The 25,479-nt window shown below is 41.0% G+C and overlaps 1 protein-coding gene and 1 long non-coding RNA gene across 2 annotated transcripts in view; one reads left to right on the plus strand and one right to left on the minus strand.

The window, feature by feature from the left end:
• Window positions 1–25,479, minus strand: part of LOC139043198 (serine/threonine-protein phosphatase 2A regulatory subunit B'' subunit beta-like) — a 55,626-nt gene that overhangs the window by 16,537 nt on the left and 13,610 nt on the right. Inside the window, exons 2-3 of the mRNA XM_070503485.1 lie at window positions 25,103–25,285; window positions 1,731–1,891 (exon numbers count right to left, since the gene is read on the minus strand). Coding sequence (XP_070359586.1) covers window positions 1,763–1,891; window positions 25,103–25,285 — 312 coding nt within the window. The 3' untranslated portion in view covers window positions 1,731–1,762. The remainder of the gene's footprint in view (window positions 1–1,730; window positions 1,892–25,102; window positions 25,286–25,479) is intronic.
• Window positions 5,981–10,563, plus strand: LOC139043199 (uncharacterized). Its single transcript, XR_011500263.1, has 2 exons — window positions 5,981–6,534; window positions 8,216–10,563. It is a non-coding gene; the product is annotated as an uncharacterized lncRNA (long non-coding RNA).

A 25,479-nucleotide genomic window follows, 5' to 3' on the forward strand; every position in this document is an offset into this window, starting at 1 on the left:
ATAGTAGCCACTCACATTTTTCAAACAAGTTTAAATAAACATGAAAATACATAGTAGAAACCTGAGTTGAGAATCACAGGTGGGAGATAAGGAATCTGACAGGTCAAGGTGTCATCCAGGGATGCCTCTGAAGCTTGACTGAGGCTGGAGGAGCTGTTTCCAAGATGACTCACTCACATGACTGGCAAGTCGATGCTGGCTTTTGGCAGGAGGCCTTAGTTCTTCGTCATGTGGTGTCTCCATAGGGCTGACGCGGGGTCGGTGAGCCGAGGAGTCGAAAGAAAGATTTCTTAGACTCTCAAGATCTGGCAGTAGTGCTCTTTTATTTAGAGAATAGTGTGGAATAGCATGGGGACAGGACCCATGGGCAGTCGGAGCTTCTGCTGCTGCCGCTGCCCCGAACTGAGGGTTGGGGCCAATATTTAAGGCATAGGTGTGTGAGTTATCTCTTTATTAGTGCCCGTTTGGTCTGGCCATTTGGCGGTCCCACAACTTTTAGATAAGAATCAAACCGGATTGAGTAAATGGCAGAAGTCACCGCTCAAATATTATCCTCGGCTAAAGACAAAGGAGGATTTTGGGGTGGGGGGTCAGTTACATGAGGTTGCCAGACAGTTTCCAAAGATAAGGCCATCCCCCCTTCCTCCTGGCTCAGAGAGGGAGGCATCTTCACAGATAGAGGTTTCCCTTAGAAATGTAAATGTTTTCCCAACAAGGGGCAAACAAATTCCAGAGAGGGAGGCATGAAGATTTCCTTTACAAATGCAATTGCCTCTGATCAAAGGGCAAACAAATTCCACTCCTTGGAGCCTGCTTCTTATCTGTAGTTTTAAAAGTAACCAGCCTAAAAATCCTCATCATAAACTGTTTTAAAATTAAGCAGCCTAAAACTCCCCATCAGGGCTGCCTGAATCTCCTTAAGGCTCCACATGGCCACTGACTTCCCCAGCGCAAGTGATCTGAGAGAGAGCAGGGCCAAGCTGCACTGTCTTTAATGATACAGTCTTGGAAGCCACACTCCATCATTCCCACACTTTTCTTGGTGACACAGCTCAGCCCTATTCTGTGTGGAGGGGACAACACAAGGGCATGACTACCAGGAGGTGAGAATTGTTGGAGGTCAGCTTGGAGGTGGGTGATCATAGAAGTTAATTAATTTAAAAGTGAAGTAATGGATGCCTAGGGGATGGCAAGCAGTTAATTTGTGAACAAGAGAAGGCAAAAGGGAGAGAAATTTTGAAAGAACAGGGGTTGAAATGACTTGTGTGGTTAGCGTGCTAAGGAATCAATACGAAGTTACTGAAAGTATTGCTTAGCAGCTGTTGAAGTTAGATAATGGTATTTTAGACATTTGGATAACTTTTTATTTGAATGTTTTATATGCTATTTTCCCCCCTGCTTAGGATCAGCAAAGTCTCTTCTAAGTGATCAACGAAGACAAATGTTCCAGAAATACCTAGAGGAAAAGCGACTGAAAAAATTGAGAAACCTTCAGCGATGACCATTTATAGTGGGTGTTTATAGACATGATAAGACTATTTTTCTTTCATGAATACCAGCACACCAACCAAAAAAGGTAAATTTAGTATCATAACTTGATATTCAGGAATAGTTCTTAACCAGACTTTTCTTTAAGAGATTATACTTGATCTTAGCCAAGAGGCCAAGAAGCGATTATTTGAGAGTTTAAATGACTAAAACAACCCTTTCCCTGTAGTCCCTTTATTCACTTAGCTAGTTGGCAGGAGCTGGGAGTGACATCCTAATAGTTCAGAAGATGGAGATGAGGTCTCTCGGTGCAGCCATAGGTAGGTTGACACGGGATAAAACTAGCAAAGCAGTCAGAGCCAGGCTGGACGGGCAAGGCCGGGCGAAGGATCTGGCGTCCACCCTGTCGGATGCGGAGAGTCAAGAGAGGCTTATACATGAGCTTGTACCATGATCAGATTAATAATTCAGGAAGATTACCCTAGGCTGGAAGATCGTAGTCTGGAAGGGGAAGAACTTATAGGTAGGAAGACTGTAGTGAGACTGTCGTGATGGAATAGATGAGACAGGATAAGGGGACTGGGGCAGTGGGCTTAAAGGAAGAAACAGGTGTGAGACATCTCAGGAGATAAATTTGACGGGGACCAAGCAGATGGTGAGGGGTGAAGGAAATTGAAGAGTCGGAGATAAGATGATTCTGAAGATAAATTAGTTTGAGCAACCATATAAATTATGCTGCAGCTAAAAGAGGGGTGGAAGCCAGGAAAAGGAACATGCCTAAGTGGGTGCATATTGATAATGCTTTTCCTGCTTTTTCTGCAGCTCATTTGGGCCATCTGGATAACAGGCAGTTGGGAATAAAAATTTGAAAATCAGGACGGAGATCCATGCTGAGTGGTGGATTTAGGATATGATATTGGGAGTATGGATGGGGGTTTAAGCTGTAGGGCTAAATGAGACCACTCCAGTAAAGATATACACATTGTGAAAGAGTGAGGTCTAGAGAGCACCTTCAAGTGGGCAGAAGTCAGGTACCAGTGATAGGTCAGATTGGCAGGAGAGCTAAAACAGGACAGAAGCTGGAGGAGGGGTGATCTAAAGAAGAGAATGATCCATGAGTTAAGGGGGATGAAGTTTGAACACAGGCAGCTGGATTTGTAAATTAGGTAGTCACTGGTGATTTGCTCTTTTCAAGGTAGTCTCTTGTTGGCTGTGTATTCATTCCTGATTTAAATAAGAATTGAATAATATAAAAGCTCAAGATATCGCCTGTTTTTGTTTGCTTCAGGAATGTCATTGATTTGAGAGACCTTTGATTACTCTGCATGTGACCTTAGGATAAGGTGGAAGTGACCAAAATTAGTAGAATGTAGCTCAAGGTGGAAAGATACAGAAAAATATGGTGTGTATGTGTTCGAGGAGGGCGAGATTGTTTCTGTTTGGAGGAACATCAGAGAAGACCTCTTGGAAGGGGCTGAATTTAATCTGGCTTCTCAAGAGTATGTAAGGCACCAGTCATTGGTCTAAACTGTAAACAGCTATTTACAAAGTGTTATATGTAGGGGGAAAAAGACACACATTGTTGTGTTAAATAATACGATTCACCAGTAGTTTTTTATTCTACTTAGACAATAGCCATCGCTGAATATTGTTTACTTTGTGCCTCGTTTCTTCAGCACTAGATCTTCCCTGAGATTTGGAGAAGCAAGTGGCTTCTAATCTACAGAAGAAGTCTGATTGTGCTTCTTCAGGAATTTTAGAGTTGATAAATAACTTATCACTTTTAATCAATCCTTCTCTTGCTGGATTTCTTCCTTGCTTTGTGATCAGGTCTCCATTTTCTTATGGACAGAGGACAAGTGCACAATCATTGGATTTGAAGGCAAACTGTCAAAGCTAAGAAAGTAAGCTGTGCAGTATCTTTTCATAAACAGGAGAGAAGAGATCTTAATACTCTAGTTTCTTCATTGACCCCTTCCAAATATTTCCAGTTCATCATATTAACAAGGATTCTAATACCTGGAAAATATAGTATGAAATTTCTCCTTTGTGCTCACTGAGAAATATGAGTAAGTTTTGAGGCTTTTAAGCATAATTTAAATCAAACCAGAACCAGAAAAGAGAGTAATTTAAGTTAGCAAGTATCTTTTTGCCATAAATGATTAAGGATTGGATGACTAAGGGTAAAATTTAACTTTAAAATGGAGACTTTATTTTGTAATGAGACATGGAAGTAAATTATGGCAGTTCATTTTTTTTAACTTTGTCTGCTTTTGATTGTTTTAATGCTGTTCCATCTTGTATGGATTGCCAGGTCAAAGGCCAAAGCCCAAATGGAGCTGACTAGGGTGAAGTTGATAGTAGATAATTGTTACTAAAATGATGAATCGTGCTCCTTTTCTCAGAGTAAGTAAATTCATTTTAAATCTATTATCAGCTTCAATCAGAGTGATTATTTTACTAGAGTTAACAGTACCAAACTCCCTGTTATTGGCATGGTGACATAGAGCAGTTTTGGCTAGATGCTAAGGAAGTACTCACTTGAAATATTCATTGCCAAACATCCCTTATGAGATCTATACCAACTCTGTGTGTCACTCTGTTTGTTTACTGGGCTCTATTATGCATCCATGTCACTATAAAATGCAGATAGGGATATAAAGCACGTAGGGTGGGGGATAAACTTACGGGTCTTCAGAACACCATTATGGACAAAGTTAATAGGACGATTACTAAAATAAAGTGAAGTGGGCAAGGAGGTAAATAGTATGTCTCTTTATCAGGTGAGAAGGCTCCGTTTCATGTATTCAATAAATTGAGTCACTGCCATGTTCCTCTAGGCTCTAGGATATAGTAATGAATAAAGCAACATTCCCTGTTTTCATGGAGCTTACATGTGAGATAGGCAATGAAAAGAAAAATATATAGTATGTGATGGTCCTAAGTATTATGCGGGAAATAAAAAAAAAAAAAAGAAGGCAGATGGGGAGTATTGAAGCTGGTACAGGGTGAGCTTCCGATGGGGCCTCACTGAGACGGTGGCGCTTTGAATGCAGTCTCCAAGGAAGTTGCAGAGTGCACTGTGGGAAGAGTTTTCTATCCAGGAGAAGATTTTTCCAGACAAAATTCAAAAGTTTTGAAGCGAAAACATGCTGGTATGTTTAAGGAATCTCAGAAGATTATAGTCAGCTATTTAGAATAGCTTAGGCTATTAGCATTTTCAAAATTCTAGGATTCTACAAAAAGTTTGTAAGGAAATCTATATAATGGAAAACTTTTTTCATCTCATCTTATTTGGGGTGGTGGATTTTTTGCTGGGTCATTTACAATAGATTTCAGATGAGGGGTCAAAATACCGATTGAAAATGTGGTAATTTGATTCATCAAGCAATTAAATCACATACCACCTAATCTTTTCAATAGATCATTAATAGGAGTGATGTTCGAGCAACACGATCTGGTCAAAGACAAACCTCTGAAAAGAAAGTGTCCAACGAGAAAAAGGTAGCTTATTATTATAAGCTCTGACGTTGCCGCAACAATGCTTTAGTAATTACCGAAAGCATTTAATTTCATGGTTCCCGCAGCAGGGCAGCCTGCAATGCCCACGTGCGTGAGAACCACTCGGTCGATGACTCAAAGAGCGAAGCAGACCTCGGGGGCAGGCACCGCCAGTGCAGCCTCTGCGGGAGCAGCCTTGGCTGTGCCGGCCACGCGAGCGGCACGTGGTGAGAACTGTTCCTTCATCAGTGGCTGAAGTAGAATGCTCTGGTCCCTGAGGTTTTTCGTGTTCAGATTTTAAAGTCATCGTGTACTTCTTTGAGTAGGAAACGGGAGATTCCAGGTCCCCAAGACAGGTTCAGTGCCCCACCATCCAGTTAGCACACAGTGGGCGCTCAAGCGGTGAAGCGTGTGCATCGGTGGGCAGCGCCACAAAGTGAAGATTAATGGCCCCAGTAAATTACAGCCCATTTGTTTGGTGGAATACAGTGTAGCGTTTAAGAACGATCCTGTGAAAGACACTTCATGACATGGTCCAGGATGTATTAAGTGGGCAAAGAAAACAGGTCAAATTCTGAACAGTGTGATCACAATTCTAAAATATGTATGTGAATATGTGAACATAGGAAAAAAACTGGAAAAGCATACCCTGAATTGTCAGCAGTGATGATTTCTGAGTAAGGTCATCTTGAGTGATTTTTATTTATTTATTTTTTGAGGAAGATTAGCCCTGAGCTAACATCTGCCGCTAATCCTCCTCTTTCTTGCTGAGGAAGAGTGGCTCGGAGCTAACATCCGTGCCCATCTTCCTCTGCTTTATATGTGGGACACCCACCACAGCATGGTTTCGACAGGCAGTGGGTGGGTCCGCACCCGGGATCTGAGCACCTGGGCTGCCAAAGCAGAAGCGTGAACTTACCTGCTGCGCAGCGGGGCCAGCCCCTCTGGGGTGATGTTTTTTGCGCTTTGCTTTTCCTGATTTTCTATAATAAATATGCATTTGATAGTCAGAGGCAAAAGGTAAAATACTTTAGCACCTTTGGTTTTGTAAACAGATATCCTATACTTGGCAGGAAGTTTTATCTGTATTTATCGTATTTAAATAGGGTATTTTAAATAGGATATTTTAAAATGACTTTTAATCATAAAATCCATTAAGGCATAGATTCATATTGTTGCCTTTTTTTCTTTCCCAAATTACCTAGTACTTTTTAATTTTTTTCGAGGAAGATTGGCCTTGAGCTAACATCTGTGCCCATCTTCCTCTAGTTTATATGTGGGACAGCTGCCACAGCATGGCTTGATAAGCAGTGCATAGGTCCATGCCCAGGATCTGAACCAGCAAACCCCGGGCCACCAAAGTGGAGTGTATGAACTCAGCTGCTATGCCACTGGACCGGCTCCTTACCTAGCATTTTTAATGCAGAATTTTCTATCTAGTCAAAATGGATCTGTTATGTCATTTTTATTTTAGATAATATAACAGAAAGAAAAGTACCAGATCAAGGAAGGCCTGCCAAAAAGATCGAAGAAGAACCAGGCAAGGTAGAGTATAAGTATCTGTTTATTTCTAGACATTTGGAAAATCTCATTTTTATTTTCATGAAGCTGAAATTAAGCTTACAAAACTGCTTCAAGAGGTTAACCTCCACGTGTGTGAAAACCTCTTGAAGCACAAGGAAGCGTCAAGAGGGTTTACTGTTATGGTTTGTGAGGTGTCTCATCTTTAAAACCTTATAGGTAGAGAATGTGTAGTTTGGTTAACAGAAGAGAGAAAATAAAAACACAGCTGACGGAAACCTTCATGTGAGCATCGGCTAGGAGATGGGTGCAGTGGGTGAAATGCGTTGACTCTGGATTCAGCTAGGCCTGAGTTTGCCTATTGTCTCGCTTCCAATTGGCTATATAATCTTGGGGAAGCTATGAGTTTGTTCTCCCAGCTGTAACATGTAATATCTACACAGAGTAGTTTCAAGAATGAAATCACCTGACGTTTCTGACAGCATCTAGCATAGTGCCTGGTAGAGTCTTCAAAAAGAGCCACCATTTCGAGGACCCAATCCCTTAATTTATAATCCATGCTATAATTCCTTAGCCTTAAAAAAAAAAAACAAAGTTATGCCAAAGTGTAAGAAACCTGGCTAGGTTCTTACCAAAAATCAGACATAGATCCTCCAAGGAAGGCAGTACAGGGTGATCTTCACAGGCGAGCAGCTGGACCTCACAGCTCCTCCCTCAAGGTTGGTTTTCTCCTTAAGGATTATCGCTAGTGTCTACCTTTGCAGCCACACAGGCCTCAAGCACAGTGTTACCCTTAAACTCTAGTCCGGGTAGAAATACGTATCTCATTAAAACTCAGAAACGTAGAAACCTCTAAAAATTATGTTGAAATGAGTGGATTAAATTGGCAAAGGTGGTTGAAAGGTACAAACTTCCAGTTATAAAATAGGTAAGTAGAGAATGTAATGTACTGCATGGTGACTACAGTTAATAATATTGTATATTTGAAAGTTGCTAAGAGTAGATCTTAAAAGTTCTCATCACAAGAAAACAAAATTTGTAACTGTGCATGGTGATGGATGTTAACTAGACTAACTGGGGTGATCATTGCACAATATACAAATATTGAATCATGTTGTATACCTGAAACTAATGTAATGTTGTATGCCAATTATATTACAGTAAAAAAAAAAAACTACCAAATAACAAATTGACTTGAAAAAGAAAATACGCTTCACATTTTATATGGTTAATCTTACTGTGCCACATTGAAAAATAGTTTTGCTCATATGATAAACTTATTTATAATAATCCAAAGTTATTAAAAAAGATTTTGTCCTTGACAATACTGGTAATCCAATAAACATTGGATTTCTGATTCTCAAACCTTTGTAATTATCAATATAATTTAAGTAAAAAGATACGTATTTGTTAGGTGAGTGAATTTTTCCACCTTAGTTTTCATATATTTTAATTTTTGGTAATACCTAAAACCTATTACATAGTTTTTTTAATATGGATTGGTTCTCCCTCTTTCTGGACCATAGCAATGGTTTATGTAGCTGGTCTTCTGACTCCATGTAAACATTTAATTGTATTTGTTTTTGTTTCTTAAATTATGTACGTGGGATATATCTCTTAACTTTCACATTTTCGGGCCTAAAAAATTGGTGGAATATATCCCAAGAAGAGAGACTCTCACTCTATTCTGTTTATTCACATCCAGGTCATGTCTTTTAAAGTTGATAGCGAAGTAAATACTTTGGAATCACAAACCAGTGTGACAAACGGAAGGGATCCAGATGGAGTCTTATCCAAAGTGGAAAAGTTACCTGAGACAAATCCTGCAGAAGTGAAAGGGAGGCCATCCTTCGCACCAGTAGATTTTCTGTTTCGGCCACCAGATGGTCTGAAGAGCTATGACGTAACACCTAGACTCCAACAAGCACCGCTACTTTGACAGCCAGTGACAGAATGAGATGTTATTAATGAATTCCTTGCTGACATGGAGAACGAATGCCTTTCTTAAATTTGGCCTGTGCTTTTTAAGTTATTTAGTTAGTAAACTATGTTCATTACAAATCATGAAAATTTGACCTCTCCAAAAAATTTTTCAGAAGGATACAATAATGTATTTGACAGATTTGATATTTTCTGTGCATTATTATTTTCACGATTCAATTTGCTTTTTTTTGCTTTTAAGAAGTGACTTAATTGCAACACTTAGAAATAAATTTTTAGAAAGAAGAAATTGCTATACTGCAGCTCAGACATGGTTTGGATTTTTTTGTTTGTGTTTTTTTTACTGAGTACTACTTTATAAAAGCTATCTCAAAAGACAAAATGATTAACTTGTAAAGTGGGGAGAAAAAATCAGTTTGAATCTTTACAAGAAATGGCAAGGTTGCTTTCCAAAGGCTGGCTGGCGGCAGATTGACCGAGAACTGCTCTGCGGCATCTGAGACTCCTAAGTGTGTATGTCCGGTTGAGAGGGCTTTGCATCTGTGGATCTCATCACAGGGGGCAGAGACGGGCCTTCCCGCTGGAGGTGTTTACGGTTTTTCCCTCTAGATTAGACATGTTTTAAAAAACAGAAACATATTTCTATTTTATCCCATGTTTTTAAAAAACAACATAATTTTGAAATCCTTCAGTGAGATGTATGGGTTCATGTTTTACGAAGTGTATTTTTGCTCTTGCTTAGTGATGAGGCTCCAGAAGTAACAAAAGAAATGTTGGCACACAAAAGTGAAACTTCAGTACATCAAGATTCCGACGAATTACGCCGTCCTTTGAGTTCTCTGACAGTTGGGAGCACAGGTATGGTATTTTCATGAATTTTTTACTTGTTTCTCTGGGTTATGGTTTATCAGAGATCGTTTAGAGTCTTTTCCACCATGTGTCTCACCATGTAGCTCAGGGTGTGATCTCAGGGTCAGAAGAGACGGAAAAGCATGGGGAGGGCTATCTGGAAACAGAGCTGGAATGAGGACTGCAGACTGAGAGGGGGACCGAAATGTAAATTTCAAGAGATGAAGAACATTGAGAGACACTGTAAAAGGAGATCTGATGAATGAAATCTTTGAGGCAGAAATAAAATTTTATTTAAATTTTAAATTTATTTACAATTTTAAATTTCAATGTTGAAAAAATTGAAGGATTTAAGAAATTTGTCTTGTGGGGGATGTCGTTATAGGAGTTGCTGCTTTGAAATGTATATGTAATGTTTTCTTTAATCTATAGATCGTGTCTTAAATAAAAATGAAACTACTACTGAAAATTTACATGGCTTTCCAATAAAAGAAGTCCCATCACTTGAAATAAAGGAGGATCAGACATCTCAGCAGCGACATGTGCTGCATTTCAGGTCTGTGCGTTTGTTCCCAGTGTAAGCATTTTGTATTAATGTCTAGACATTTAAAACCAAAATTAAACTATTTTAACCTTAATATAATACGTAGATGAATTAGGAGGAAACTGACCTTGAGTGATTTTTATTTATCTTTTAAATTAAAAATCTTTTTCAATGGCTAGTATATTCATGTGGTTGCTAACTTAAAAGATAGAAAGAGGTACAAGTGAGAAGCCTTTTTTCCAACTCTGCTCCCAACCCTACAGTTCGAACCTTCCACAGAGGCAAGTGTTATTCATTTCTTGTGAATTCTTCCAGAGATACATAATGCATATGTAGATAAACTTTTTTTAAATGTAAACAGTAGCATACTATTCTGTTTTCATTTAATGTTAAATGTAGGAGATATTCCATTTGAGTCCTTTAAGAACTTTCTCATGCTGTTTTTGTGTGTGTTTTAATGGCCGCATGGTATCCAATTGTATGGCTACACCACGATTTACTTAGTAGGTCCCTGTTGCTGGTTGTTTCCATTGAGTTCAGTCTGGTAGTATTACTGTCAAGCCTGCAAAAAACAAGCCTGGATGCTTTTCAATCCTCTCCTGTGCAAATAAATAAAGACCTCAATTTACATTCCCTCAGCAAAATATGGGAGTTCCTATTTTATCATACCTTTTTTTTCAAACAAAGAAACTAAGTTAATGTTTATTTTACAAAAGAAGGATAGAGGGAGATGATGGTAGGCTCCTTGGCCCACTAAATCATAAGATAGGATTATGTTTCTCCAACTATGAAGACTGAAAATTAGAGTTCCTGTTTGGGAACCTAAAAGCCATGTCACCTAAATGCCTTGGACACAGATCAGAGGACTGCATCTGGAGAAAGGCCCCAACGCTCCACATCACACAGGAAATGATGACATACTATGTTCTTGAGTGAATGTAGCAAGGAGATTCTCACATCTTTTCCAATACAGTACTAACCACTTTTTTGGGCTTTGACAATCAAATAGAGGAGAAATATTATCTTCCTATACTTTTAATACTCATTTGTTCTATTATGAATGAGTATATTTCAGAGCCACTTCAGCTGTTTGTAGAACGTAAGGTTTTATGATTGTAAGGGATTTTAGAGATGAGCTAGTCCACCGTGTTGTTGGACTGAGACATTGAGATAATAAGCAATTTACCCAACTAAATAATGTCGGATCTAAGACAAGTCTCCTTTCTCATTAATTAAGTTTTCATTAGATATAAACAGCTAATTTTTTTCTTCTAAGAAAAAAAACTATCCTCAGTTTCTCCTGCTAAGATGCTTTTTATAAAGAGACAGATTCAATTTATCTTGGGCCGGGGTTTCTCAACTTGCACTACTGACATTTCAGATTGGATAATTCTTGTTGTGGGGCCGTCCTCTGCATCGCAGGATGTTGTGTAACGTCCCAGACCAGTAGCACTCCTCTGGTTTGTGACAAAGGTGCTCTAGACACTGCCAGATGTCCCCTGGGGGGCAAAATTGACCAGTGTTGAGAACTACCGCCCTTGGACAAGCAAAGCCTACTAATTAGAATCTGTGAGGCCCTGACACTGTAATTCCAGTCTTACAGGGTTTAGCTTCAACTTACTCTGGGCAGTTGGGTTGGTCTCAGTTCCATGGGCAATACCAGAAGTAAAGACAGAACTCAGGCATGTCTGGTTCTTTCTGTTTCATCTCTGATAAATGAGAATGGAAAGAACTAGAAATATTAGCTTGGAAAGTTGCTCTTGGCATTAACCATCCACGTAAGTTTTAGGTGTAGAAAGATGGACATGTATAGGATATCAACTTGTATTTATGGATTTTAATATATCACAGTTCATAAAATAAGCATCAGCTCTGGAAAATCGCTATTGTATAAGTGTCATATTGCTAGTACTTAGATATTAGTATGAGAAACATTTGTAAAGCTGAAACATGTCATAATTTTAGAAAGATTCTCTGATATGAAAGAGAGGAATTAATATTGACCGACTGCCTTGAGTGGGAAAGGAAGCTTGAAGTATAGATTCCAAACAAAGGGGAGGGAACATTTATGTTTTTTGTCTTAGCTTTGTTTATTTTATTTTATTTATGTATTTATTCTTTTTAGGAAGATCGGCCCTGAGCTAACATCTGTTGCCAGTCTTCCTCCTTTTTTTCCCTCTCCCCAAAGCCCTGACATATAGCTGTATATCCTAGTTGTAGGTCATTCTAGTTCTTCTGCGTGGGATGCCAGCACAGCATGGCCTGATGAGCGGTGTGTAGGTCTGGGCCCAGGATCTGAACCAGTGAACCCTGGGCTGCTGAAGGTGAGTGCATGGACCCAACCACTTGGCCACCAGGGTGGCTCTGCATTTGTTTATTTTAATATGTGTACATTTATCTGAAACAAAAATCTAGTGTTGCCGAACTTTATAGTTTTGTTAATCAAAATAGCAAGACTTTTCATTTCTCAACATACGTTCACTAGTATCTCTGTGCTAAAATGGTAGATGACTTATAAGGTGTAAGTAATTAGAATGTTAGCAATCATTCCTGGGAGTTAAACGTTTGCCTATTTATTGTTAGATTTTTTATGACTTTTTGAGTGACATCTATATCTAGTATTGTTTAATTATGCAAAATATTTTCTGAATGAAAATGACCTAAATAAATATGGAACAAATTTTCTGATATTTCCTTAATCTTATTTGGAGAAGCTTTTTAGAAAAAATCATTTGTGTGCTGTGTGAAGTCCTTAGATGCTGATGTACAGTGAGTTGTTTGAGGTTGAATTCTTGTAAAATACAAGGTGAGCAGAATGCTGTTTACTATGTAGCAACATATATGAGAATGAATATTGCTACGTTTTAGTGGGAACAGAAGCAGACAGTTAATGCTCAGTATTTGTATGACAAAGTTTTGTAGTCGATGTTTTTTTGTTTTGCTTTAAGGTAAGAGTTTGATTCTGGAAGCCCCAGGATATTTGGGGTGAGGTCGTCTTATCAGCTGGCTGACTTGCAATCAAGGTCCTGTTTTGTTCTCTAGCTTTTAAAAATCTCATCTTTTCCTTAGCAGAAGATCTTATTCCCCTCGCAGTTGGTCAAAAAAGACTCCTTAAGGCAGAAATATTCAAACGGCTTGAAGAACTGGTGGACAATTTGGAATACAAATGAGGCAAAAAGGATACCACCTGTGCAGACCTGGATGGGTTCTGGAACATGGCCAGCCTTCAGGTATGTGGCCAGGATTTGGAATGGCTTAACTTTCGAGTCGCATGTTTTTGGAAGTGAGGTAACAGTAGTAAAATGGGAGTAGTAGAGGCGGCTTAGGTATCTGTAATATTAAAGGAGATATTAGCCCCTTTACAAACTGTAAAGCACTGTCTAAATTTTATGGCTGCTGTCCCCTCCTCCTGCATACTGTCAGGGTAATTTCTATATGGGTTGGAAATTGAGATTCTATTCAGCTGTTGCCTAGTCTGTGATGATTCCATGTGTGCGAAAATGAGGACGAGTCTTCAGTAGCTGGGTCCATCGAGCAGTTATTGTCCCTGCTGTGTGTCAGGCGTTGTATGAGGAGCTGACAAATAGGCACATTCTCTACCCCAGAGGAGTTTATAGTTTTATCAGAGTCAGACATAGCCCTCATACCAATCTGGTGTAGAAAGCGCTGATAGAGGCCGTTACTAGGAAAATCAGTGAAGGTAGGGAGATGACAATTTCTAGCTTTTTGAGCTTATTTTAGAAATAAGCATATAAAATACTAATTCAAGAACCAGTGGCCAAGAACCATGAGACATTTGCAGACAGCCCGAAACCTGGAAGAAGGGGCCGCAGCAGCACAGGAAGGAAGCTGTCTGGATGAGGCCGTGGGCTGATCCAGGAGAAAGAACTTTAAAAGCAAGTGTTAATATGCTCAAAGAGACCAGGCATTTTTTCTGCCAAATGAGAACAGCTATGCAAAAAAGAACATTCAGAGAACGACAACAAGAGCTCTTTGAAGTTAAAAACTATATGAGCAGAAATGTAAGATTCACTAGAAAGATGGAATATGAAGCTGAGATCTCCCATAAATTAGAGCAAAAAGAGAGAGATAAAAGAGGAGAGACTAGATAAGAATATTAAGGGGACCAGTCTAGGAAGTATAATATCCAAATAACAGGGATTCCAGAAAAAGAGAACAGAAAAAATAGTGGAGAGGAAATGATCAATGAAATAGTTTGACATTTTCCTGGAACTGGAGGACCTGAATTCCAGATTGAAGGAGCCCATTGAGTGCCTAGCACTGTATGTCAGTGTAGACACACACCAATGCACAATGAAATATAATTGTACAACTCTTGGGATGAGGAGAAACATCTAGAAACTTCCAGAGAGCAAAAACAAGTTTCATACAAAAGGTCAAAAATCAGAATATCCCTAGATTTCTCAACAGCGACATCGAAAGCTGGGAGAACAAGGCCCTCGAACTTCTCGGGGAAAATAACACTCAGCCTGGTGTTGTATACCCAGCCAGTCACGCTTGAGGGTGGAAAGGCATGTTTCAGACACACACAGTCTGAAATTTTACCTCCCAGGCACCCTTTCTCAGGAAACTGAGAACGGCCCTCACAAAAATGAGGGAGTAAGCCAAGAAAGGGGAAGGAGCTGGGACAGATCCCCAAAAAGTCTAAGGGAATTGTGGCTGAGGTGAGTAAAGAGGGTGAGCAGCAGGCTTAGGAAGCAGCTGTTCAGACTGGAGCAGGAGGCTGGGGCTCGGCGAGATACTGTCTCTGAGGCTGAACGGAACAGAATACCCGAGTGGTTTGCTTTTCTAGTTGTATTAAGAGGGAATTTATACATACTGTGCAGACTTTAGAGGCAAATTGATGATAGATACATTAAAAAACTAAGCAAACAAAAAGCAAAGCAATGATGAAGTCTAGAGAAAAATGTGAAGAAACACAATATTCTGGTAATTATATGGCGCAGAAGTGAATAGTGTTTATGGAGTCACTTTATGACCAGTTGACATAATAATGAGTTGGTTCACTAGCATCCTTCAATGGTGACCAATTAATTTTGTCTTTCTTAGTATCATAATTATTTTATGGATTTAAAAGTATTTGTGTTGGCATCTTTTACAGTCATTATCTTTAGTGATGCTCATTTCCCAGTTTTGGCCAGTGGGAGCCTCTTCAAGTTGGCTCCTGGGGCTTTTATTTATTTTAAAGAGCTATACTGAGGATAAACAATCTACATATGATAAAATCTGCCCATTCTAAGTGTAAAAGTCAATGATGTTTAGTAAATTTACAGAGTTGTGCAACCGTCGCTGCAATCCAAACTTAGAACGTTTTCCTCACCACAGAAAGATGCCTCTTGCCTGTTTTCAGTCAGTTCCCATTGCCACTCCCAGTCCCAAGCAACCACGAGTCTCCTTACTGTCTCTGTAGATTTGCTTTTTCTGAACGTTTCATTCTAAGAATCACCCAATATGTGGTCTTTTGTATGTGGCTTCTTTCCCTCGGCGTGGTGTCTCTGGGGTTCCTCCATGTTGCAGCACATGCCTGTACTTTGTTCCTTTCATGGCTGAGTAGCGGTTCATGGAGACATCAGTCTGTATCGTCCAGTTGATGGACATTTCCACTATTTGACGATTACGAATAATCTATGAATATTCACTTACAAATCTTCATGTGGGCATGTTTTCTTTCACTTGGGTAGATATGGCTGGATCATGTGGTAAATTTCTGTTTAACTATTTAAGAAACTGCCAAACTGCTTTCCAAATTGATTACACCCTTTCACGTGCCCGCCAGCAGTGTGTGAGAGCTCCTGTTGCTCCGCATCCTCACCAGTGCTTGCTCCTGTCTCTCTTAGTATCGGCCATCCTGTGGGGTGTGAACTGTCATATTGTAGATTTGATTTGCATTTCCCTAATGAGTAATGATGATCAGCATCTTTTCATGTGCTTATTATTAGACATTTGTATGTCGTCTTCGGTGAAATATCTATTCAAATCTTTTTGCCCATTTTTAATTGGGTCTGTCTTTTTATTATTGAGTTGTAAGTGTTCTTTGTATATTCTGGATACAAGTCCTTTATCAGAAATATTTGCAAATATTTCCTCCCAGTTTGTGGCTTGTTCTTTAATTTTCTTAATGGTATCTTTTGGAACACAGCTGTTTTTAATTTTGATGAAGTTCAGTTTATCAATTTTTTTAATGTTGTGATTTTGGCATTATTTCCAAGAACTCTTTTTGCCTAACCATAGGTCACAAAGATTTTATCTTATGTTTACTTCTAAAAGCTTTATCTCTTTCACTTAGGTCTGTGAACATTTGGAGTTCATTTTTTAAAAAAATTAAGTTGTGATTAATTATTTTTTGCTAGGAAAGATTTGCCCTGAGCAAATCTGTTGCCAGTCTTCCTCTCTTTTTTTTCCTCCCCAAAGCCCTGGTACATAATTGTGTATTCTAGTTGTAAGTCCTACTAGTTCTTCTGTGTGAGCTGCCACCACAGCATGGCTACTGCTAGACAAGTCATGTGGTTCCACACCCAGGAACTGAACTTGGGCTGTCGAAGCACAGCATACTGAACTTTGACCACTAGGTTATCAGGGCTGGCTCTGGAGTTCATTTTTGTGTATGGTGTAGGAAAGAGCCCAAATTCATATTTTTTCTTGCAGATATCCACTTTTCTCAGTCCTGTTTGTTGGAAAAAACTATCTTTTCCTCACTGAATTGCATTGGCACTTTTGTTGAAAATCAATTGGTCATAAGTGTAATCCTGAGTCTTTTTGACATTTAAATTTTTTTGAGAAAGGGAGATTGAGAGTACCTATTTGTATAAATGCAAATAGAGTACCTATTTGTATAAATGCAAATAGAGTACCTATTTGTATAAACGGAGACTCAAAGCATATTTACCCAACTGTTGACAGTGGTTACCACTTTGAGGAGATTGGAAATACCAGAAGGATGGGATCATACATTCCCATCCTGCTAGTATGTATATTATTTGAATCCTTTAAAATGAGATTGTGCCAGGGTCAGCCCAGTGGTATAGTGGTTAAATTTGGCACACTCCACTTCATTGCCCCAGGGTTTGCGGGTTCTGATCCCAGGCATGGACCTACACCACTCATCAAGCCATGTTGTGGTGGTGACCCACGTACAAAATAGAGGAAGACTGGCACAGATGTTAGCTCAGGGCCAGTCTTCCTCAAGCGAAAAGAGAAGAGGATTGGTAACAGATGTTAGGGCCGATCTTCCTCACCAAAACAATAAAAATGAAAATAAAATGAGATTATGTCAAGAGAAAGAGAAGGCAAGCTACAGACTAGGGGAAACTTTTGCAAAAGACCTATCTGATAAAGGACTGTTTTCTAAAATATACAAAGAACTCTTAAAACTCAACAATGATAAAACAAGCAACCTGATTTAAAAATGGACAAAAGAACTGAACAGACAGACACTTGATCAAAGAAGACAGATGGATGGCAAGTAAGTGTATGAAAAGATAAGATGCTCAACATCATATGCCCTTAGAGAATTGCCAGTTAAAAGTAAAATGAGACACTAGTACACACTTATTAGAATGGCAAAGATCCAAACCGCTGACAGCACCGGATGTTGGTGAGGATGTGGAGCAACAGGAGCACTCATTCATAGCTGGTGGGGGTGCAAAATGGTGCAGCCACTTTGGAAGACAGTTTGGCAGTTTCTTACAAAACTAAACAGAGTCTTACCATACGATGCTGCAGTCACGCTCCTTGGTGTTTGCCCAAATGAGCTGAAAACCTGTGTCCAGACAAACATGTGCACAGATGTTTATAGCAGCATTGTTCATAATTGCCAAGACTTGGAAGCAATGGATATGCTCCTCAGTAGGAGAAGGGATAAATAAACTGTAAAAAAAAACCAAAAAAACAAAAAAAAAAACGGAGAGATTGTGTTCACACTGTATAATTTAGGATATCTCTCCTACCATAATAGTTTGGGAGTTATTCACATATGACATCCTTTATGTAGATTTTTAACATAAAATAACAATGAACAATTTTACCATAAGAATTCATTTGAATACAAAATTGACAATGACAGTCTAATTTTATGTCAGCAGTCCAAGTCGTTGTCAATTTGTTTGAAGCTTTTGGGCATTAATTTGTAAATTTAATATGGTTAGCATTAATCTGATAAACTTGTGCTTCATTTATTAACAGATACAGGATCTACGCCAGAAATTCAACAATCTGACCATACTTGAGGAGTGTGGATGGGAGAAAGCCAGCAATACGAGCAAAGATGTGTTTCAGGTAAATTTGTGGATTTCTAATATAGACTTTTACTTTAATGAATTTAAGCTTTAGAAACATTTAGCTTCAGGTTTTTCATTTCACAAAACGTGTCATCTATTACAATGTCCTGATTGTCTTGAAGAGTGAGGAAAGGTCAACACAAAATTCAGGATGGTTATTTCTGGCGGGGGAGGTGGGGCTGAGATTGGATTTGGTCCTCCTGAGAGCTTCTGAGTTGCTAAGTAACGGTATGTACCAGTGTGTTTTATTCTTTAAACTGTACCTATACATTGTTTTGTAGTAATAATAGCAGTAGTACATAATTTATATAATGTGCCAACTATGCTTCCCAGGCCCTCACACACATTGACTCAGTTAATCCTCACAACAGTACTGTGAGGTGGGTGCCGTTATCCCCGGGTGGGGAATCTGAGGCCAGGAAGACTCGAGCACGTGCCCAGGGTGGAGCTGGGTTTCTCATTCCAGAACCCATGTTCTTAACCCACAGGTTATGCCATCTCTGCTTTCTATACTCTTGTGCGTGATATATTTCAAAATGAAAGAACTTTTTAAGTAGAAAAGAGGAACAATGACTCTTAGACTCTCTCTCTTCTTCCCAAATTTTATCATGTAAAATTTCCTATTTTCTCTGTAAAATTGGCTTTGTTGACATGATAGATTCCATTCTTATCTATTAGTACTAATTTTTTTCCCAAAATATTTTAACTCCAAGCTTTTGGTTCAGAATTGCTACTTCTCAAGCCAGCTTGGAGCCCTGCCACTTTTTCTTTTAGATTTTAGAAAAATGCCTCTGGTTGTAAAATCAGGTTTCTAAACTGGTACTTTATTATGCTGTGTAATCCAAATAAAAACTCTGTTTTGAATTCTGTCTTAGGAGTTTAAGATGTTAGAGTATTAAAGGATTATTGTAGGATTGTTTTACTAATGAAGTCTCCTTATTTTACTAATGAAGTAATGTCTTAGTAAGACGTTAGTAATGTCTTACTAATGACAAAGGCCCTGAGGACAGTGACGAGATTGATTGAATGAATTTCAAGTCTGTTAAACAGGAAGGATGCTGGGACATTTGGACCTGCCGTGCGCATTTCTTATCGGGTGCTTAGTCCTGGGGACATAACACCATCAGTGACGCAGATAACGGCTGTGTCAAGACAGCATTATGTCGGAGCCTTGTAATTCTGCCCCTTACCACCAGTGTTTCTCTCCTACATTATTTTATAGGCCACCGTTAAGACTACTGAATTTTCCATCAGTTTTTAGACATGTTGAAGGGTCCTATCTTTGTTTACATTAAACGACAACCACAACTAACTCCTTGAGGGCAGGAACTTTGTCCTTTACCTTTGACCCCCAGCATGTTTAGCACATACTAGGAACTTGATAAGCATAAGATGGATGTGTGAAATATTTTAGGCATGCTTTATTCATTTTTCTTATAAGATGGTAATGAGTTGCTTTAGTAAATGTCATAATTTCTCTTTGTAGGAAAAAGTTGTCTCGGGTATAGCGAGTGAACCAAAACATGATGATGCTGGGATCGCAGATGGGGGTCGCCTCGCTGCTGTGAAGAAGGCAATGAGAGAGAGGATGCAGCCGGGAGAGCGTGCTGAGGGCGTGGGCTCTGCGGTGCCAAAGGAAGTTGATCATAAAGCGTTTGACACTGGATCTTTTAGAATTGAAAGTCCCGTTAAATCATTCTCAGGTTAGTTTTTCTGTTGAGACTACTTAAGAAACGTACTTGGGTTGGATGGGAGCTTGTACAGGAGGTGAAAAAGTTTTCACAGGAAGCAATATAAGCTGTCTGTGATTTCTGGAAAATAGACCACATCCTCACCACCAAACACTTGCAGATTTTGTTTGATGGATGGGATTAGATTACCTGAAGTGACATATCTCCTAAAGTTGCTTTTCTGTGTTTTCTAAGTGACTTCACTTCCATTATTAGCCCCTAACCCCAAGGTCCTGGGAGGAAGGTCCCAGGTCCCAAGAGGGAAGGGCGATGAGCATGAGGAGTGAGGTGATTTCCTTCAGGTTGGTGCCAGGCTGGATGAGAATTTCAGCAGGAAAGGAAGCTTAGGCACCAAACCATCACACTTCTCTGGCTGTTCTTAAAAAATGACGCTTAGGGAAGGTGGGTTTGGTTTTATTTTCATTTGTATCAAAACTTTTGCCCAGATCTTTTTGAAACACAACAGGCCAATCCACAGACAGAAAGGGGACTCATGGTTGCCAGGGGCTGGGCGTGGGGAATGGGGAGTGACTGCTACAGAACCCGGGATTCCCTTGTAGGGGGATGTGAATGTTCGGGAACCAGACAGTGGTAATGGTTGTGCAACACTGTCTATGAAATAAAGGCCCCTGAATTGTACATCTTAAAATGGTTAAAATGCTGGTGGAACTTTATGTGAATTTTACCACCATAAAAAGAATGAAAGTATCTGCAGTATGATTTAGTTTATGTACAATTCTAGAAATCCCTAATCAATAGTGACCACAGGGAGCCTGGGGCTGGGGGCGGGAGGGATGAGAATGAAGCAGAGTTTAGGGGCCAGTGGAGACGCTCATCATGCTGACTGTGCTGACGGCTTGACAGGCCCACTGGAGCTCACCAAACTGTCCACAGCAGACACCCACTGCTTCTCGCCCAGCAACCGTGCCCGGAGAAAGCCGCCAAAGAAGTAGAAAAGCTACACAGGTTTCAGCTCGTGGGGTCACTTTCATGCTCCCACACGAACATGCAAAGCGAGGGCCACCTCGCCAATGGGGAGTGATCGCCACCCATAATGTTCAGAGAGAACACACCCAAGCATAGAACAGCGTGCTACTTCTCATCCAAGAAAGGGAAGAAATTAAATATGTGTGTACATACACAGATGTATATTTGTAGGTATTTGCTCATATTAAAAAATAAAGGATAAGCCAAATTTATGAAAACTGTTACTTATGGGGGAGGAAGAGAGCAGAGTTGAACAGACAGGGGTAGACTCTGGACTTATGGGAATATATCTGGTTTGTGAGTTTTGACCTTGGAACCATGTACGTTTTTACATACTTATAAAACAAAATTTAAAAACATACTTTAAAAAGGCGATCTCTAACAGAAGAGAAGGGGACACTTCCGATCTTCCTCTTGGACCAGTGTTACCCTAATACCAAAACCAGACACAGGAATCACAGGAAAACTGCCAGCCAGTATCTCTTCTGGATACGGACACAAAAACCATCCACAGAATACCAGCCAGTGAAATCCAGCCACGCAGAAAAAGGACCACACACGATGGCCAAGTGGGATTTGCTCCAGAACGCAAGGTTGGTTTAACATTGGAAAAACCAACTCACGTAATGCACCTCATCCATAGAATAAAGAACCAAACCACACGGGCCTCTCAACAGACACAGGAAAAGCATCCGACCAAGCTAACATCTTTTCTTGATAAAAACGCTGACCAAACCAGGAATGGAAAGGAAGGTCCCCAACCCGATAAAGGGTATCTGTGAAAACCCACGCTCACAGCATGCTTAGCGGTGAAGGACTGGATGCTTTTCCCAAGGGCAGGATCAAGAACCTCCACTCTCGGACATCAACACCACACCACGCTACAGGTTCTTCCCAGAGCAGTCGGGCGCGACGAGGAAATAACAGATCCACACCGGGAAGGAAGAAGCGAAACTATTTCTAGCCGCAGGTAACATGATCATGTACACACAAAATCCCAAGGAATACGCTAAAACACTATTAGAACGAATAAATGAGTTCAGAGGACTGCAGGATACAAGATCAGTACACAGGAATTAATTGCATTTTTATACACTTGCAATGAACAAGCTGAAAATAAAATTCAGAGAAGCATTCCAGTTATAATAGCATCAAAAAGAATAAAATGCTTCAGAACAAATTTAACAGAAGATGTGCAAAACTTATACTTGAAAACTACAAAACATCTTCGAAAGAAACTAAGACCTAAATGAGTGGAAGACGTCCTATGTACATGGATGAGAAGACAGTAGTAAGACGGCCATACTCCCCACACCGATCTACAGAGTCAACGCGAGCCCAGCAGAACCCCAGCTGGCGTCTCTGCAGAAACTGACAAGCTGACCCTAAAATCCATAAGGAGTTGCAAGGGTCCACGGAGAGCCAAAACAAGCTTGAGAAGGGACTCACACGTCCCATTTCAAAACCGACTACAAAGCAGCAGTAATCAAGACAGGGTGGAACTGGCATAAAGACACAAGGACAGGTCAAGGGCTAGAATCAGAATCCAGTACTAAACCCTCATATTTATGGGGAACTGATTTTCAACAAGGGGGCCAGGGCCGCTGGACGGGGAAAGAATGGTCTCTTCAGCCTTGGTGCTGAGACAACTGGATTTCCAGACGTAAAAAATGGAGTTTGACCGCTGCATCACTATATTCAAAAATTAACTCAAAATGGATCAAAGACCTAGACGTAAAGGCCGAAACTAGAAACTCTCAGGAAAAAACAAAAGCAAATCTTCATGACCTTGCATCTGGCAATGATTTCTTGGATATGACGGCAAAAGTACGGGCAACAAATGAAAAAACAGATAAAGTGAACTTTATCAAACAAACAAAAACTTTTTGGCATCATGGAAGACTATCAAAAACTGAAAAAAGGGGTCAGCCTGGTGGTACAGTAGTTAAGTTTGCACACTCTGCTTCAGTGGCCCAGTGTTGGTGGGTTCAGATCCTGGGCACAGACTTACACACCGCTCAACAAGCCATGCTGTTGCAGCAGCCCACATCCAAAATAGAGGAAGACTGGCACAGATGTTAGCTCAGGTCCAGTCTTCCTCAACAAAAAAGAAAAGGTTAAAAAAGACTCAGGTCAATTCTCAGTTTTTCAGGTGCTGAGTACATATAATTAAAAAAAAGAAAAAACAACTCAGAGAATGGGAAAAAATGCACACCAAGTATTGGATAAGGGACTTGAATCTAGAATATATAAAGAACTCTTACAATTGGACAATAAAGTGACAATCCAGTTAAAGAACGGGCACAGGATCTAAACAAACATTTCTACAAAGAAGATGCACAAATAGCCAATAAGCAGATGAAAAGCTGCTCAACATGACAGTCTTCAGGGAAATGCGAGTCAAAACCACCAGGAGACACTTCGTGCCCCCTAGGACACGCTGTCTACAATCAGCAAGACACAAGTGCTGGCGAGGGTGTGAGAGATCGGAACCCTCCTACGCTGCCGGTGGGAATGCAAAATGGGGCAGCTGCTTTGGGAAATGGTCTTGTGGCTCCTCAAAGCGTTAAACATGGTGTCGCCATGTGTCCCAGCAATTCCACTCCTAGGTGTGTATATCTGAGAGAACCCTACACCTGCACACCAAGACTCGCACACGCGTGTTCCAGCAGCCCTGTGCACCACAGCCCAAAGGTGGGCCAACCCAGACGTCCATCAGTTGATGAATGGATAAATGCACAACGGAACGCTGAAAGGACGTGCTACTGACACACGCCCCAATACAGACGAACCTTGAAAACACAGGCTCACTTGTATTTTTGCTTTATTTTGCAATAAAGCACTTCCTTTATTGCTCCTCGCTTTACCGCGCTTTGCTTTATTGCGTTTTTCACCAGATGCTCCACCAGCAAAGAGAAGATGACTTGCTGAAGGCTCAGGTGCTGGTTAGCATTTTTTAGCAATATGGTATTTTTTAATTAGGGTATGCACTTTTCTTTAGTCATAATGCTATCACCCACTTAGACTACAGCATAGCATAAACCTAACTTTTATCTGCACTCGGAAACCAAACAATTCGTGTGACTTGCTTTATGGTGACATTCACTTTGTTGTGGGGGCCTGGAGCCGAGCCCCCAGTGTCGCCCGGGTCTGGCTGTGTGCTGAGGGAAAGAAGGCAGACACAAAAAGCCACACATGGTATGGATCTGTTTACATAAGATGTCCAGGATACTCGAACCTACAGAGACAGGAAGTGGATTAGTTGGGGGTGGGGGAGGGGGGATGACAGCTAAAGGGTACAGGGTTTCTTTTAGGGGGTGACAAAAATGTCCTCCAGTTGACTACGATGATGGCTGCACAACTCCGGGCATACACTGCATTGTGCTGAGTTGTACGTTTTAAATGGGTGAACTGTGGTCCGAGACTTATATCTCAATAAAGCAGTTCCAACAAGAAAAGAGGACAAGCCCTAAAAACTGCAAGCAAAAGGAAGCACGTGAACCATTCAGCAGGTGAACAGAACCTGCTCACAACACACATGGACGGAGGGTCAGCATCCAGAATAGGAAGAGACATTCCAGAGGGGAGGGTGGGGATGAAGAAAGAGAGAGAAAGAGAGAGAAAGCACCCCGGAAGCACAGGGGCAAAGGGGAAGCACAAGCACCCCAATGCGGCCTGAAGGCGGAGCTCAGGAGCACAGCCCAAGGCAGCCCGATCCATGGGGGAGCGGGACGCGTCAACGCCAGCACCCAGGAGGGGCCGTGCCAGCCGCCGGCTACACGGGAGCCTTCCCACGCGGCTGAGGCGATGTGGGAAACCACGATTGTGCTCGTCTACATGTGTCTACACATGTCAACATGGATGGCCTGGAGACATGCCACCGAATTTCAAAACCAAATGGTGAGACAATGCACGGGGGATCATGTGTTAGGCTAAGTTCAAAATCGACATGTTGCTGCGCATGGACTGTGGGTCCACTAGCACCCACCCTACACAGGGAGAGACACGGGGCAGGAGGGCGCAGAGGAAGGCCCAGGCTGGACCTCAGGGGATCAGTTGCTTAAAAAATGCAAAGGTGAACGCTGCTCCATCTGGGAGGGCAACAACGCACAGGCATGTCTGTCTTCAATATTTGGCACAACCGTTAATACAGAGTCTCCACTGTGTTTCAGATCCTGAAAACAGAACACAAGCACCAACCCGTGAACGTGGTGCTGCCCAGAGGCAGCACGCAGGGCACCCACCTTGGCCACCTTGCCCATGTCCTCCATGGTGGCTCTCTCGTGCGGAAACTGGGCGAAGGTCCGCTCAATCTTGGCGATGACGGCATCGACGTTCACTGTCCCCTGCGGACGGCCTCGGGGGAAGTAGAAGGTGGGGATGCTCTGGCTGCTGGCTGGTGGCAGGGGCTCCTCCTTTGTCTGGACCTGAGAAATGAGACAGGTGGTGAGGACTTGGGAACAGGAAACATCGTCCTCACATGAACCCGTAACAGACAGGGGCGGCACCGTTCTCAAAGTGAGCGCACGGGGCCACGGAACCCCAATGTGCACAGAACGCCAGACAATCCTGGGGGCCAACTCCAGCCATGAGGCCACCCGCATCCGAAAGGTCACACACC

The sequence above is a fragment of the Equus asinus genome, unplaced genomic scaffold, assembly GCF_041296235.1.
Source record: "Equus asinus isolate D_3611 breed Donkey unplaced genomic scaffold, EquAss-T2T_v2 contig_193, whole genome shotgun sequence".
NCBI lineage: Eukaryota > Metazoa > Chordata > Mammalia > Perissodactyla > Equidae > Equus > Equus asinus.